Raw genomic sequence first — 17954 nt, forward strand, 5'->3', positions numbered from 1 at the left:
TCTTCTCTTATTTGTGTTTTTCACTTCCTAGGAAACCTGTTCACAGAGACGTCTTATCTGAAGGAGGGTTTTATGAATTCAACAATATAATGCTTCTGTTTTCTTTTTGTGGGAGGTTTTAGAGCAATAACTCCTGTGATTTTACTTGGGTTGTCCCACCAACTATAAGCCACAGAGACAGAGAGGTCATTCAGGATCCGGCCTGGGCTAACGCTTCCTCAGAACAGCTGTAACACTCAACTAGTTTCAGATCTCTTTCCATTCGGTGTTGGCACTAACTGTACCATCACTTTGCCTCCATTACCTTCTTTTGCCTTAGAAGTTTTTATCTTTGATGGGTGACTGATCTGGAAAACACAGGTGATGCTGTAGTAGTTATATAATTACACTCAAAGATGTCCTTGACTTGATGTTTCTGATCTGGTTTCACATTTTTCCTCCGTTGTCCCTGGTATAACAAGGAATTAAGAACTTGGAAGGATGAAATTCATAGGCCAGTAATGGAGGAGACTCACATCTCAGGGTACACCAATCAATTTCGTTACCATGGCATAGCATAGCAGTTACTCCCAAAGCTAAAAAAGTTTTCCCAAATGCTATTTGTAAGAGGTGAAGATGGGATAGCTTCTCTTTTGTAAACCACTTTTTAAAAGCCTCTGCTCTCAGTGGATCTCTTAATGTTACTTGTGACTTCTTCATTCAACTCTGGATCTGCCCCCACTATTAGTGATTAGCTTATTTCTTGTTTGTGGTGTCCTCCCTGGAGTGACTGCTGCTACAAAGGTGGTGAGACAGTTAAGGCTGAGGGAGCATATGGTATTCGGCAAAGATCGAGCCAGAGAAACTCTGTGTGGGAGGCATAGACAAAAGAGTCGCTCTTGCAGGATTCTTTATAGGAGTCCAGCTTCAGAGTCTGACAGTGAAGAGCCCTTCCATAGAACCCATGAGAGAAAGGAAGGGTGACGGAAGTTCAGAGAAACATGAGAAAGAGAGAAAAACCAAACAACTAGCTTAGCATTTTATCAACTACAAGAAGTTATGACTTGGTAGTTTACAATCTGACAATCCTTAACATGGCAAATAAAGATCAGATTAATAAGGAAAACCAAAGATTTGAGAGTATCAGCGACTTACTTCACTGTAGTAATAGTACTGAATTTTTTTGCAATTCACCACGTAGAAATTACCTAAATGAGATTCAAGTGGCTCTCCTGAAATGCCACATTAAAGCAAAATGGCCCAGATAGCCAAAAGAGTAACATGCTTTGCCGAGCCCTGTAAGGAGCTGTCACTTTCGTCCTTGCGGTCTACAGCCATTCCAGCACTTGCACCAACAGCAGTGCTGATCATACAATTCACAAATGAATTCTAACAGAAGATCCGTTAGCAAATAATTAGAGCTTGTAAGCAAATTCATACCTGACAGCTTAAAGACACATTTTTCTGCACTTATCAAAAACAAAATAATAGAAAAATAGATGTCTCCATCTATGTGAAAAATATGTACCTTTTTCTTTTGGCACTACCAGCATCAGAGGTGGCTGAAGAAATCATGCTGTCTCCATCCTCAATGTCGTCCCTCCTAGCAAGCTCCTTCTTCTTTGCCTGAAACAGAGCAGACCCTGGGAGTCAAGCTCTCCTGCTGAATGCTCCCAGAATATATGAATATTAAACAGCTAGACATACCAGATTCTCTTAGAGAAATACAACCACATGTAAGATGCGCAGAATTAGAGAGTAAACATTTTCAATAACCCGGTCTGACAAAAGTCTGCACGGCCTGTAGAAAAGTAGGTTAAAAACTGGATCTGGCAGATTGAGGACGCAACACTAGCTCAAGTACCAGACTACAAGGGCACTGGCTTGTTCAAAGCACTGAGGCAAGTTGTAGGAGTGTCCTGCCATTTTTAGGTGAAGCCAACTAAAGACAGTTTTTGGTGCCTTGGACTCCTTCAGCAATGCTGTGGTTAAGAAGAAGGTTTAATGCGAGAGGTGAAAGAAGATCTACTTTCAACACATGCATTTTTAAAGATCTTCTGCCAAAGAGCTGAAAGTCCAACCGCTGCAGACTTAGGGAATGCGCGCGCAGTGCCGAAAGGAAATACATGAAATGTGCAGCACCGAGGCCAGGATCAATTACACAGAACGAAGATTCTCCAGGGGATCCAAAATTCTTTTGTTGCTTCCTTGCTCTGGGATTCTTTTTCAAGAAAGATTCTACTCAAAACTGACAGACACAATTTGTATTTCATATCTCTGCCTTTCTTCAAAACGCCTAGATCACCCATGACTTCCCATGCCCACTAAGACGTGTTCTCAGAAAGGATCTAATAAATTCCTGGACACTGTACAATGATTAGTTACCTTTACCTAGGACCAATTTTGCTACCTTAACAGACGCAAGTCTAGAACCAAAGAAATAAAATCTACATGATAGGGTATCATCTGCGACTGGAGGGAAATTTCCTGAAGCCCTAAAATTACTTCCCACGCACAAATCCCTGCTTCTTCCACTCACAAGGTTAGCCCAGTCTAAATTATTATTCCTACTCTACATGTTCCTGACAACTCTAAAAAAAATACTCAGCAGTACTTGTGGTTGAAATAAATGATGTGATACTACTGGGAGAAATCACACATCGTAAAAGCACACACTCCCAGTCTGTGGGATTATTCTAGTCGTCTGCACCACAGCTAAGCAAATCCAGGGGATCATACCTGCATGACCTGCTGCAACTTCAGAACTCGCTTGTAGATGGCTGAATTGGGAACATTATAGCGTTTGGCATTTTCAAACATTAAATTCAGATCACACTCCAAATGATCTAAAGTTTCATATTCTTGGTTCTTTAGCTTTGTTCTGTGAAAGACAAACACAGGGCTACAATTTACCATTATGAAAATGATAAAATATACCTACTGAAAGTTCAGTACAAAAATCCTAACACGCACTAGTTGACCTCTTTACTTGTGATACTGATGAGAGGCCCATCTACCTTCAAGACAGAAAGGAGACAAAAGCACCATTGTATTTAGGCAGTATGACAGTCTACCTGGAAATCCAGAAACACTATAAGAAACAAGAGAACCTACGTGCCAAGGTGGTCAATTACAAAGCACATATATTAGCAAAAATCCTAATAGAAAATCTCTGTTAGTGGTTAACATGCAAACCCCAGGAAGAAAAAAGAAAAATCACGGAGGTTTTAAGATACCTTAATGAAGAACCATGGTGATCTGGCCACTTCTGATAAGAGGCCATTCCAGTTTATGAAGGTTAATGAGAAGAGAAGGTACTCACAACACCATGAAAGGGGATATATATTTATGTATAATGAAAAGGTCTTAAGATGGCAAATGAGAGGCAGATACATTAGGCCCACTGACTACTTTTCTTCTAATACAAATATCTGCAACTAATTATGATGGCTTAAATTGACATTACTTATTTTACGTAAAAGTCTTAAGAATTCTGATATCTTTCAGACACTATGGCTGTTGTTAATACCAACTCTCATAAAGTTCTTTATACATTTTACTTTAAAGATTTATGTATTTATTATTTTAGAGAGAGAGACACAGAGCATGAAGATGAGGGGCAGAGTGAGAGAGATTCTCAAGCAAACTGCACTGAGCACAGAGCCTGACCTGGGATACAATCCCAAGATCCTGAGATTATGACCTGAGCCGAAACCAAGAGTCAGATGCTTAAGTGACTATGCCACTCAGGCATCCCTACATTTTGTTTAAAAAGATTTATTTATTCTGGGGCACCTGGGTGGTTCAGTGGGTTAAAGCCTCTGCCTTCGGCTTGGGTCATGATCTCAGGGCCCTGGGATCGAGCCCCGCATCAGGCTCTCTGCTCATGGGGGAGCCTGCTTCCTCCTCTCTCTGCCTGCCTCTCTGCCTCCTACTTGTGATCTCTGTCTGTCAAATAAATAAAAAAAATCTTAAAAAAAAAAAAGATTTCATTTCTTTTGATGGCTGAAATCTTGCCATTTGCGACGACGTGGATGGAACTAGAGGGTATCATGCTTAGTGAAATAAGTCCATCGGAGAAAGACAACTATCATATGACCTCCCTGATATGAGGACATGGAGAAGCAACATGGGGGGTTAGGGGGATAGGAGAACAAATGAAACAAGATGGGATTGGGAGGGAGACAAACCATAAATGACTCTTAATCTCACAAAACAAACTGGGGGTTGCTGGGGGGAGGTGGGATTGGGAGAGGGGGAGGGGGTTATGGACATTGGGGAGGGTATGTGCTATCGTGAGTGCTGTGAAGTGTGTAAACCTGGCGATTCACAGACCTGTACCCCTGGGGATAAAAATACATTACATGTTTATAAAAAAAAAAAAATTTGGAAGGGGAGGTGAACCATAAGAGACTATGGACTCTGAAAAACAACCTGAGGGTTTTGAAGGGTCAGAGGTGGGAGGTTGGGGGAACAGGTGGTGGGTAATAGGGAGGGCACGTTTTGCATGGAGCACTGGGTGTTGTGCAAAAACAATGAATACTGTTACGCTGAAAAAATAAATAAAATGGTAAAAAAAAAAAAGATTTATTTATTCATTTGAGAGAGAGTGTGCATGGGAATGCACACAGGGGAAAAGAGCAGGGGTGGGGAGAGAGAGACCTCTCAAGCAGACTCCCTGCTGAGTGGGGAGCCCGTGCAGGGCTTGATCCCACAACCCTGAGATCATGACCTGAGCTGAAATCAAGAGTCAGATGCCTAACCACCTGAGCCACCCAAGTGCCCCATGTCCCTTATACATTTACACAAAGTGAAGAGTCAGTTTGCCCTAACTCTGTATGCACACAGGATAGACTTTTAAATCTTTTGACTGAACTACTTGCACACTACACGCAGATTCCACGAACTGCTTAGAAAGACATGAATGTCAGACAACACCTTGGGGGTGGAGCAAACAACCACGCATAAACTCAGCTCTCAGTACCAGCCTACGTGGCTAGCACTTAGCATTTAAATTACAGCCTCAGATGTACTCCTGCCAACTCTGAGAGTAATTACTCTGAGAGGAATGTGCTGACTATTCTCAATCCCCACAAAGAACAGACGTGGAAGTCAAACTTGTAAATGACAATCTATAATAAATGTGCAGATATTTATCAGACTGATGTCCACCAAAATTAGAGGGGGACAGGATAGGCACAAAGGGAAATAAAAGATGGGGATGACAAGCCCCAGCACAGTGGAAGGTAGCATTTGGGCCACACTGTCTAGCTCCTGCCCAACTCTTTCATTTCTGTTACCCTTTTTAAAATGATTTATTTATTTTAGAGAGAGAAAGAGAGTGAGAGAGCATGTGTGCTTGTCGGGCAAGGGGCAGAGAGACAAGAGAGTCCTAAGTAGACTCCTTCCTGGGCTTGATCCCAGGACCCTGAGATCATGACCTGAGCTGAAACAAAGAGCTGGATTCTTAACTGACTGTGCCACCCAGGCGCCCCTATTTTTGTTGCTTTTGATGACACTCAACTATCATCTTTCTGCCAAAGAATCTTCCTAGGACTGTACCGTATAATAACATTAGCCACTAGCCACATGTGGCTTTTTAAATGAAATAAAATTTAAAATCTAGTTCCTTAGTTGTACCAGCCACATCTCAAGTGCTCAATAGTCACGTGTGACTATTGGCTAACATATTGGACGGGGCACAGAAAACATTTCCACCATCATAGAAAGTTCTACTGGGCAGCACTGCTGTAGATTTTCACATTGCTCTGAGGCAGAGACAATGGAAGGACAGGTCCTGTCAGGTAGCACTGGCCATGTGTCCCTGGAAACAAGGTAGATTAGTCACGCTAAGAGCTGACCCTTCAAAACTCTAGTGTGCTACCAACTAAGCCTCAGTTATTTCTGTTCCTCACACTTCTCTACGTGTGTGCCAGACAACTGTCAGGAAATAAGTTTAAAAAGGGGGAAAGGTGTAGAATTACTGACTTAACCAAGCAAGGTTTCTGTTAGAAAATTCTAACTTAGGGTGCCTGGGTGGCTCAGTGGGTTAAGCCTCTGCCTTCTGCTCAGGTCATGATCTCAGTCTTGGGATCAAGTCCCGCATCAGGCTCTCTGCTCAGCAGGAAGCCTGCTTCTCCCTCTCTCTCTGCCTGCCTCTCTGCCTGCTTGTGATCTATGTCTCTCTGTCAAATAAATAAATAAAATCTTTTTAAAAAGAAAAAAAAAAGAAAATTCTAACTTAGAAGAAGGTTGTAGGCAGGTGTTTGAGTTGGCTGAGAATATGTCTTCCTTTACACTAAACGCATTATTTAGACTAAAAAAGGCTGAGGGAGAAAAGAAACTAAAGACAAAAACTGTTGAGTTAATGGGGTGACTGGGTGGCTCAGCAGTCAGGCATCTGCCTTCAGCTCAGGTCATGATTCCAGGCTCCTGGGATCAAGGTCCAACACCAGGATCCCCATTCAGTGGGAAGCCTGCTTCTCCCTCTCCCACTCCCTCCGCTTGTGTTCTCTCTCTTGCTATCTGTATCTACCTGTCAAATAAATAAATGAAATCTTTAAAAAAAAATTGTTGAGTTAAAAGGGAATCTCTCAACACCTATAAGACTGTCATTATCTTTTCCAAGGCAAAGAGTATAAAAGACAAATTTCCAAGCTATTTTTTTTAATGAATGGCAGCTTTAATTTCCATGTTATTTTAAGAGGATCAAGTAAACTGACTTTCTGTATCCTATTTGGGTACAAAACCTCCTAAGTTTGCATTAAGTAAAAACACCATAAATTTTACTGATCAAATGATGAAAACAGAAGTTATAAATGCAAACCCATGAAACATACGTTGTTAGCAATCTCATTTTCTAGAATCCAGCGAGTATAAGAATTTTAATTGCTATTTGAAAGGTTATTTATCTGTCCTGATAAATACCAGTCTACTCTAATTTTGCCCAGTTATGATATATTTTTACCTTGTCACCTCTGAGTATATGGTAAAACCTAACCCGCACTGTGAGAGTTATGGTATTACTTATTTCCTATTATTTTTAATGATGATGCGGTGGGGTTTCAGTATTCTATCTGAATTCCCAACATTTGTTTGTTTGTTTGTTTTATTGATTGATTGTAGGCTGCTTGTCCAGTGTGAGGCTTGAACTCATGACCCTGAGATCTAGAGTCCCAAGCTCTACTGATTGAGCCAGCCAGGCAACCCCCAATGATTGTTTTAAACAGAAAAGGGAAACCAAGATGAGCTATCTTTCAGGTACTGTTTCAGCTAATCAAGTCCCAAAGAGCTGCCTATGCTTATTCTGGGTTCAACTTTAGATAAAAATTTAAATAGAGTTTAACTGTTGTATTTAAAATACCAATAATTTTAAAAAATCAATAAAAAGTATAAGCAGAAAGATTTTTGTGCTTCACTCAGTTGTAAGAAAATGAACAGTTAAGTTCTGAGCTGCATGATTCTATAGTCTATAATCTGACACACAAATAAATGCCTTTCATGTTTTTATTTGCCTTGACTCTATTACAGTATAAATAATATTTGTATTTAATCAAATTTATTTCTCAGTTTTCACATAAAAGTGATATTCAAAACATACTCTAGACATGTGAAAATATTTTTACCTTTAATATCTTTATCCATTTTAGTAAGGAGATACACGTGCAGGCTCAACCACAAGAAAATGGATTTCTATCGAGTAATGTAAAAGGCATCTTACCTGATCTGTTGTAGGGATATAGGCATTTTAATTTGCTGATAATAATCAGGGTATTTTTTCTTTGAAGGCAAATGGAAAAAAGGTTCAGCTATTAGCTGCCCTTGGTTATTCCGACAACTCCTAACTGTGTCGTAAAGCTGATAAAAAGGATTTGAAACATCCATAAATGAAGTAATGCTCTCTGCTTCCGATTCTCCTTCTTCGTAACGTGCAGCTAAAAAAAAGACAAAAAAGGGGAAAAAAGAACATTTTAAAATAAAGCTCTTTTAACGACCTTCCAAAGTAAGATTTATATGTTTGAGAAAACTTATTTTAAAAGAAGAGTTTCCAGCTGTCATTAAAGACGCTGTTAGTAGTGCTTAATATAACTGTATATTTACTTAGAGAAATGTTACACAGAAACAGAATAAAGTGTTACACAGAAAACATTATACTGTTTTTTAAAAGTTACAAAATAGTTTCTCTCTTTAAATGTGCCTTTTTATTTTTTAAACATTTTATGTATTTATTTGACAGAGAGAGACATAGCTAGAGAGGGAACACAAGCAGGGGGAGTGGGAGAGGGAGAAGCAGGCCTCCCACTGAGCAGGGAGCCCAATTTGATGCTCGATCCCAAGACCGGATCAAGACACGGGATCAGGACCCGAGTCGAAGACAGATGCCCAACGACCAAGCCACCCAGGCACCCCTCCCTAAATGTGCCTTCTATAGAGACTCCCTGCTGCCTTGTTTGGCCAAGAAAAGGATCAAGTAGCCATATACATACAGATCTCAGAACTAACGCAGTAGCATGTAGTTCAGGGTAGTATAAATATATACTGATATCTGGTTGATATTGGTAGATCTGGCTTTGCTTTAAGTCTCTGTGATTTTGCCCCACTGATCTATAGCATCCCTTAAGAATGATTTCTTCGCTTATCGAGAGAATTTTAAGTAGCAGCTAATCACAAAAACACCAAAATAAAATGTAATCATTTTTATAGAAAAACAAAATACATTATTCCCCTAAATTTTTCAACAGTGTATAAGGACCATAGTTCAAGTTTTTTTTGACGGATCTGCATAATCAAAGTCACCACTGCTCCTGGGTAAGAATGACAATCATTTGGTAAGTACTTAGTTATAGTGTAAGAGACGGACAGGCACCAAACTCAGGAGAGTTGAGAGAGGATTTGGATCTAGTCATGGAGCCAGAAGCAGAGAGAGGATCTGTAAGTAGTTTTCTGTCCCTACTACTGCTGATCTTCTCCATAAAAAGCTTGCACATATTTAGCTGGATTTATACAGATGTTTTGTCGCTACTGTACACTGTATCTTTTAAAGATTATATTTTCTCTTTGTGGCTGATTCCAGAAATGAAACAGATTTTTGTATAACGATCTTATATCTAGCACCTTATAATCCTTATTATTCCAAGTCTTATTCTTATTAATTCCTAATTATTCCTATTCTTATTAATTCCTAATTATTCTTATTAATTCCAATAATTTTCTGAGGAAAAAACTAAAAAACAAAGAAAACACACAACAATCTTTCAATTGCAATCCTTATAAACCTTCTCTTCTGATTCTTACTCCTTCATTGTTGTCACAGTCAGCTGGCTAGTACCTTGACCAAAAGTGGTAACAACATTTTTACTTCTGGTAACAGGAATGCCACAAGTATTTCTCCACTAAAAACAAGTGTTTTTTACCAAGTTAGGAAAAATCCCCTTCTATTACTAATTTCTTAAGTTTTCATGATAACTAGGAATTGAAGCATTTATCAAATGCATCTGCTGAGCCAATAATATAGCTTTACTCTCTCTCTTAAAGTATTAACACAGTGAATGATACTTTTACTTAATCTAATGCTGAAATGACCTAGTATTCCTGGAATAATCCAACTGTGTTATCATGCATTATTTTTTATACACCCTGCTAGATACAGTGTGTTTATTTTTGTTGAGTTTCGGTATCTAGGTTCTATCATTTTTTATAGAATGAAATAGGGAGTTTTTTTCCCATTCTCTGCAGGACTTTGTATATATTCTATTCCTCAAATGTTTGGCCGTGTGTGTGTGTGTGTGTGTTTTAAAGATTTGATTGATTGATTGATTGATTGATTGATTTGACAGAGATCACAAGTAAGCAGAGGCAGGCAGAGGGAGAGGAGGAAACAGGCTCCCACTGAGCAGAGAGCCCGATGTGGGGCTCGATCCCAGGACCCTGGGATGATGACCCAAGCCGAAGGCAGAGGCTCTAACCCACTGAGCCACCCAGGCACCCCTGGCCTTGTGTTTTCCATGGGGAAAGATTTGTAACTAATATTTTAATTTCTTTAGTAATGATAAAACTAATCAATCTTTTTATTCTTGAATCAGTTTTAGGCATTTATCACTTTCTAGGAATTTGCCCATTTCATCTAAATGTTCAAATTTGTCTGCTTAAAGCTGTTCATACATTCTTTTTAATCTGTATGCTCCCTTTTTCTCTTCGTATGATTTGTGCCTTCTGGGTTTTTTTCTGGTTTGTTTGTTTTTTTAAGATTTTACTCACTATTTGACAGAGAGAGACAGTGAGAGAGGGAACACAAGCAGGGGGAGTGGGAGAGGGAGAAGCAGGCTTCCCGCTGAGCAGGGAGCCTGACGTGGGGCTCGATCCCAGGACGATGGGATCACGACCTGAGCGGAAGGCAGACACTTAACAACAGAACCACCCAGGCGCCCCTTTCTGTTTCTTTCTTGACAGTCTCACCACAGATTTGCCTATTTTATTAAGAGTTTTAACAGAAAAACTCTGACTTTATTGTTCTTTTCTACCATAGCTTTCCTTTCTAACAAATTCATTTCTGCTCTTAGCTTTCTTACCTTTTCTTCTAATGTCTCTGCTTTTATCCTCTTATTTACTTATGTTAGATGTTTATTAGTTCTACTTTTTTTTTTTTTTAACTGAGAGTGAGAGTGAGAGAGATCAGAGGGAGAAGGAGAGGGAGAAGCAGAGTCGCTGAAGAGCAGAGAGCCTGATGTGGGGCTCAATCCTAGGACCTGAGCTGACGGCAGATGCTTAGCCCACTGAGCCACCTGGGAGTCCCTAGTTCATTGACTTTCAGTTGCTTTTCTAAATAGACACATTCAGGGGCACCTGGGTGGCTCAGAGGGTTAAAGCCTCTGCCTTCGGCTCAGGTCATGATCCCGGGGTCCTGGGATGGAGTCCCGCATCGGGCTCTCTGCTCGGCAGGGAGCTTGCTTCTCCCTCTCTCTCTCTCTGCCTGCCTCTCTGCCTACTTGTGATCTGTCTTTCAAATAAATAAATAAAATCTTTAAAAAAAAAAAATAGACACATTCAGACCTAACCTTCTCTCCAAAGTACAGCTTTAGCTTTGTCCCCACTGTTTTGATATATACTGTTTTCATTATTGCTATTGTTCAATCTCAGGTAATTAAATTCCTATTATAACTTTTCCTTTTAAAAAAGAGAAACCCAAGCATTTGGAGACTTTTATATTTCCAGAGTGTTTGGGTTTTTAACTTTACCTTTTAAAGATTAGGTGTTTGCCATAGCTGTATTATGGTCAGAAATATATCTGTAAAATACCCAACTTTTAAATTGGTTGAAATTTGTTTCATGGCTAAGTACATGATTAATATCTGTGATTGTTCCACAAGAATTAGAGGAATACTTGCCTGTTTGTATCCATATTGTGTTAGCTGAATAGTTACCCCCAATATATCCAAGTCCTAATCCACAAAACTGTGAATATTACCTTATATGGCAAAAGAGACTTTGCAGATATGATTAAGTTAAGGATCCTGAACTTGGGAGATTATCCTGGATTAAACTCTGAGCACTAAATGTAATTGCAAGGGTCCTTATAATAAGAGGCAGGCAAGGTCAAAGGAGAAAGGAGACAAGATGACAGAGAGAGACTGGGAGTGCTACATTTTGAATAGAGAGGAAGGAGCCATTAGCCAAGGCATACAGGTAGCTTCTAGAAATTAGAAAAGGAGAGGGAATGGTTTATCACCCAGAGCCTCCAGAGGAACACTGGTCTGCCAACAACTTGACTTTAGACTTCTGACCTCCAGAATCAAAGAGAATACATTCGTGTTATTTTAAGCCACCAAACCAAGCTTATAGTAATTTGTTTTTGCAGCAAGAGGAAGCAAAAAATCTGGTGAGAAATAAGCACTGTGTATTCAAATCATCGTCTTCACTGGTTTTCTGGCTGCTTATCTAGCAATGGAAAGCAGTAAACTCCCACTCTAGGGCAATGTTTTCACTTTCTCTGCCATCTTCTATCTGGTTGTTTTATGTATTTTGAGTTTTGTAATTTATCTTCCTGCTGAAATAAACCTTTTATCATTATGAGGTGAATCCTTTTTATCCTTGGTAATGCTTTCTGTTTAAAAGTTCATTCTATCAGAAGTCAATGTAACTATCCTTTGGTTATTATTTGCCCTGTGTATCTTTCTCCGTCCTTTTACATTAAACTTTCCTGTATTTTGACATTTCAGATGTGTCTCTTGCAATCAGCATACAACCTGATTAAAAAAAAATCTAAAACTGTTATAATTGGCAAATTTGGGTCATTAACACTGATGTGATTTCTGATATAATTTTTGGAGTTGTCTCTCTCAACTTTATACTTTCCACTTGTCCCACTTTCTCTGTTTCTTTTTGCCTTCTTTTCTTATTTTGTTTTTGTGGAGGAGGACTGAAAGGTTGATCTGTTTTTCTGATTCTACCCCTCACCCCATTTCTATTCTTAGAGTGACTACAAGTGGGCCTCTTCTCTACCCGCCCTGCGGCGCCCCCCTCCAAGCTACATAAAGTGGTTGGTCTCTAAAACAAATCACCTCAAGAACACAGGCCACACTTTCTGAATTTTGGGGGGGGGGGGGTTCTGAATTCTTATGCCGTCTTTCCATGGGCTCTTATCTGTCCCTCCAAGATCATCAGTTATCCCTTCTTTGCTATTTTAACTGTATCTTACCCCTAAGTTGTTTCCAGCAGCAGGAAGTAGAAACCAAATAGATTAGAATCTTGGCTAAATCAAGGGTAAATAGCTGTGCAGAGCAGCCTGAAAGATCTACTACATACAAAGCTGACTGGCAGGTACTCTAGTAGCTAAGGTTACTAAAGAAGAACGCTAGTACTATTTATTAGAAAAAAAACCAAACAAACAATAAATGCTTTTTAGGGGGGTCTTCCTTCAATTTGTCATGCTACTTAGAGGGTTAATGAAGTAACCAAATGTTAGAAGGAAACCTAAACATAACATGTGTGTCACTTTTATAACCAGTGAAAATCAAAGCTAATAAAAACAAATTTTCCTTCAATTTCTGATAATACGACTTGATTTAAGTTAAAAAGAAATTCTGTGGATGAGTGTCAAAAAATTACATCTACACTCTGATATGTAGTCTACAGTAATTTTGAACCTTCTATGCAAAATTTAGTAGAAAATAAGACACACAGGTGGAAAAATCTGTTCTCATGCTTGATTATGAAATCTGACAGGAGGCCAGAGTAATTTCATGAAATAAATTTTATCTGTACATATAAAAATTGTCTGTAATAAAATAGAACATTATAGTACACTGCAGACAGAGACAATGAAATCAAAATACCTCTACAGCTGTTCTTTGCTATTTAATAGATACTGTACTTTTACATGGATTTTATTGCCCAATGCCCTGCGTTGAACTTGTTTAATGACAACTGACTATGGTGCTCTGATTGTAATTTACATCTTTTTCTTTTTTTTTTTTTTTTAAACATTATCTTTAAATCAGAAGCTCTAGCCAGGAAGAAATGACAGCCTACTGAAAATATAAGCCAGTGACCTGGAAATGTAAGATGGTATGAATGTCTCCTTCGGGTTTCTCGATGGCGTCACTAGTACTCACTATTTATCATTATACGCTTGAACCAGGATCTGCTAAGGCTAGTAAACCAATTGTTCTTATAGAAGTATTTATTTACTTAGATACAAGATATCACACAAAATAAGGTTTTGATAAGTTGGCCAACCAAAGAGTGCAGTCAAAACCCAACAAAACAGCATGTACTCCAAAAACTGACAAACTCCCAGCCAGACCAAAGTTACTGTACCTTTCCTTCACTAGAAGATCCACTGAGAAGGCATTAACTAGTCATGACCTAATACCCACCAGCTAAAGCAGCGTCCTCTTCACTTTCTGAGCCATACTGAAGTGCCATGGTAATTGCTGACAAACGACCCCCTTGGACTGTTCTTTTATTACTACAAAGAAAAACAAGTGATCAGAAGACAGGGAAAGAGGTTATAATAATTTGGTTACTTTACAGGAAACAGGAACTGTTAACAAAGCATTCACATCAAAGAAAAACAATTTCTATTCAACTGTGTGCTCAATTTATCTTTGTACTTTTAACAGTCCCCATAAGCAATCTTAGCCAAGACCAATTTTTTCTCTGAAAAGAGAGGGAGTGGTGTAGAAAGGCCTAAAGTAGGCTACTTGCAATTGTGTGTTACTTAAATGCAGCACTACTCCTTATTTTATAAAAAATAAAGATTCATTCATCTTTACTGGTTAATTCTCTTCTAAGATGTTCATATCCTACAATGAACACAAATTCTATTTTGAATACAAAATCTTTTAGTTTTTTCCACAATTTATTTTACTGGAAATATTAAACACTCCCTGACAAATAACTTCTGCTTAAGCATTTTCCAGAAGTCAGGTCAGGCTGACTATAGCACCTCAACCTTTTAAATAAGGTTATTTGATAGCAATTGTCATAATAACCCAATTATACCCCAAAGAATTACTTCCTGATAGCCATCAGGCAAACACTAGTAAGCCTAGCCTCATAAACAAGGTCAGTTCTCAGACTAAACACACTCACTCTCTCACCGGTAATACTTGCTAGTGGGATTTCTCTCTTCACCAAGGCTGCCTTTACTGTGAGAAGGACCTGTCAGCCTGGCTGTAGCCAAATTTGATGGAGTCCTATCCAGAGATAAGATTAAAAACAAAACAAAACAAAACAAAAAAAACAAACAAACTCAGAAAACTGACAGCTGGAATCAGAATGCTAGGTAAACAAAAAGGAAGCAAGCATTTTTTTGTTGTTTTTGTTTCTAAGTAGAAATGCTCAAATATTTGAGCCATTACTGTACAGAACACTTTGCTCCAAAACCGCAGGACTCTGCCAAAGAGAACAGACGAGGACTGGTCCTGGAGTGCTTATGGTCCCTCAGTGACCAAAGATCTGGTAATGGAGGAAATGTCAGGGTCAGAAGAAAGCTTTGAAAGCAGCCACCTCAGCTTCCATTTCTTGAAAGAGGCAATGGAATCCCAGAAGTAAGACTTGTTCAAAGTCCTAGTCCTTGCACAAGAAAGAGCCAGGGTGAGACTCTGATCTCCTGACATCTGGCTAAATGCTCTTGCTGCCGATATAAATATATACTATTAAATATAACACAAAAATACCATAATATTATATAGATGCTTGCCATATATAATATACATTAATATGTAGTGTGTCATATAAATATAACTATGTACGTATATAGCAATAAGAGTAGATAATACTGTTTAACCTCAAAAATTGTTTGTTTTAAAAAATTTTTTTTTAAGATTTTATTTATTTGTCAGAGAGAGAGAGCAAGCAAGCACAAGCATGCGGAGCAGTAGGCAGAGGGAGAAGCAGACTTCCTGCTGAGCAGGGAGCCCAACATAGGACTCGATCCCAGGACCCTGGGATCATGACCTGAGCTGAAGACAGATGCTTCACCTACTGAGCTACCCAGGCGCCCCCCAAATTGTTTTTAAATAAAGCCTTTCAGCTGCAATGAAAGGGCTGAGGAAGGGTTTTATGTATTCTCTTCAGAATCACATTATCAACTGTAAATATACTTTTCAAATGCAATATACTTCTTGTTTTCCACTGCATTGATTCCACTAGCTAGAAAATTTGGTAAATAAAAAAGGCACAAGGATTTAGACATTTTATTTCATTATTATTTTTTAAGATTTAATTTATTTGAGAGAGAGAGAGAGAGAAAGCATGAGCAGGAGGGGCAGAGGGAGAAGCAGGCTCCGTGCTGAGCAAGGGGCCTGATGTGGCGGTTGATCCCAGGACCCCAGGATCATGACCCAAGCCAAAGACAGATACTTAACTGACTGAGCTACCCAGGTACCCTGAGTATAGACATTTTAAAAACATACCTCATTCGAAGGCTTGACTTAGCCATTTCATGATGTTCAATTTCTGCCTTTTTCATATAAAATATTTTTTTAATAGAATTGGCATCCTGTCAAGATAAAATTACTCGGTTTAGGAAAAAAGGGACAGTTTAAAATGCCCTCAGTCATGCACTGGACACTTTCTATGGCACTCTTCCATTTGGAGTAGGCATCCATTTACTATCCATTAAGTTGCATCCTCTAACCTTTCTGTCTTTGAGAACATCATCACAATTATACATAAGTTAAAAAGCCTCCCAGCTCTTTCATAATTAGTCAAGTAATGCACAAAGATCTAACAGTGAACAAGGAAAAATGGGTGAAAATTCAATGAATTCTATCTGTGTCCACTGACCTAAAAACTGATACAAAGATACACTTCTAAGATTAAAGACTATGCACACAAATTTAGGATGAATATACTTGCTTAAATCAATAGCATAATAATATACCAAATCTAGTTTCACCTCTCTCTAAAATTTATTTTAGTGAAAATAATCAGACCAAAATGTACAATCTTAACTGCATCAACAAACTATTAGTATTCTACTATTAATGTCCTATCAAGGACTAAGAATACAGGAACTTCATAGCTCGTTTCTGATTTTCATTCAAAGTTTCTTAAAAGACGAATATTGATTAAAAGCTGAAAGACAGGTTAACTACCAAAAGCAACTCTATTTGAGGCAGCATTCTGAAAGTCTAAATGATTTTTTTAAAGACTTTATTTATCTGACAGAAAGAGATCACAAGTAGGCAAAGAGGCAGACAGAGAGAGAGGGGGAAGCAGGCTCCCCCCTAGCAGAAAGCCCAATATGGGGCTTGATCCCAGGATCCTGAGATCATGACCTGAGCTGAAGGCAGAGGCCTAACCCACTGAGCCACCCAGGTGCCCAAAAGTCTAAATGATTTTACTCCCAAAAGGTTTTCTGAAAATCCTCTGCTAAATTCCCAATGACTTATCACTAATACAAAAAATGTCTATAAGCAACTGTGTTACAGGACTGTAAAATTTCTAGGAGAGAACTGCAAAGCAATGAGACATTTCGTAATGTGTGTTGCACTGCAGAAATTGCTTTTTATATTAATGAAGTTTAAAGGAGAGACTAAATCAATATTTCACTAAAAAGTAGATCAAAACCAAACTTTCTATCTCACATTAAGATAGACATATAAATGAATGGAACAAAACTGAGATTACAGAAATAAACCCACACACCTTAAGTCAACTGATTTTCAACAGGGTGCCAATGCAATTCAGTGGGGGAAAGAACAGTCTTTTGAGTATAAGGTGCTGGGATAAATGAGCATCCCATGTGGAAGAATGAATGTAGATCCCTACCTCACACCTAATTCAAGTATACAAAAATAAATCCAAAATGGATACATTTAGATTTAAGGGCTGAAAGTATAAAATTCTTAGGTGAAAACACAGGTGTCAACCATTATGGCCTTGGATTAATGCTTTCTCACATAAGACACTAGAAATACAAGCAACCAAAAAAAAAAAAAAAACCAGAAAACAAGATGGGATCGGGAGGGAGACAAACCATAAGAGACTCAATCTCATAAAACAAATGGAGGGTTGCCAGGGGGGAAGGGGTAGGGAGAGGGTGGTGGGGTTATGGACACTGGGGAGGGTATGTGCTATGGTAAGTGCTGTGAAGTGTGTAAACCTGGTGATTCACAGACCTTTAACCCTGGGGCTAATAATACATGATATGTTTAAAAAAAAAAAAAAAAGGAGAAACTGGACTTAACTAAATTAAAAACTTTGTGTCAAAGGACATTATCATGAAAGTGAAAACAATCCACAGAATGGGAGAAAATATTTGTAAATCAGACACCTACTTTAATGTTCAAGATTACATAAAAAAAATCTAACAATTCAACAATAAAAAAACAGGTAACCCAATTAAAAAAATGGGGTAAGGATCTGATTAAAAAGTTTTTCAAAGAAGGTATGTGAATGGCTGATATACACACAAAAAGATGTTCAACATCACTAATCATCAGGGAAATAATATTTGAAACACAATG

At 38.6% G+C, this 17954-nt stretch overlaps 1 protein-coding gene across 14 annotated transcripts in view; it reads right to left on the reverse strand.

Annotated features, from left to right (window-relative positions):
- The window catches only part of PBRM1 (polybromo 1), a 131815-nt gene that overhangs the window by 78168 nt on the left and 35693 nt on the right, over positions 1–17954 (reverse strand). For all 14 annotated transcript variants that reach the window (XM_045991658.1, XM_045991656.1, XM_045991665.1 and 11 more), the window contains 6 exons: positions 15897–15982; positions 14580–14675; positions 13854–13945; positions 7700–7913; positions 2719–2860; positions 1508–1605 (listed from right to left, as the gene is read on the reverse strand). In XM_045991658.1, coding sequence (XP_045847614.1) covers positions 1508–1605; positions 2719–2860; positions 7700–7913; positions 13854–13945; positions 14580–14675; positions 15897–15982 — 728 coding nt within the window. The remainder of the gene's footprint in view (positions 1–1507; positions 1606–2718; positions 2861–7699; positions 7914–13853; positions 13946–14579; positions 14676–15896; positions 15983–17954) is intronic.

This window comes from Meles meles, chromosome 20, assembly GCF_922984935.1.
Source record: "Meles meles chromosome 20, mMelMel3.1 paternal haplotype, whole genome shotgun sequence".
Lineage (NCBI taxonomy): Eukaryota > Metazoa > Chordata > Mammalia > Carnivora > Mustelidae > Meles > Meles meles.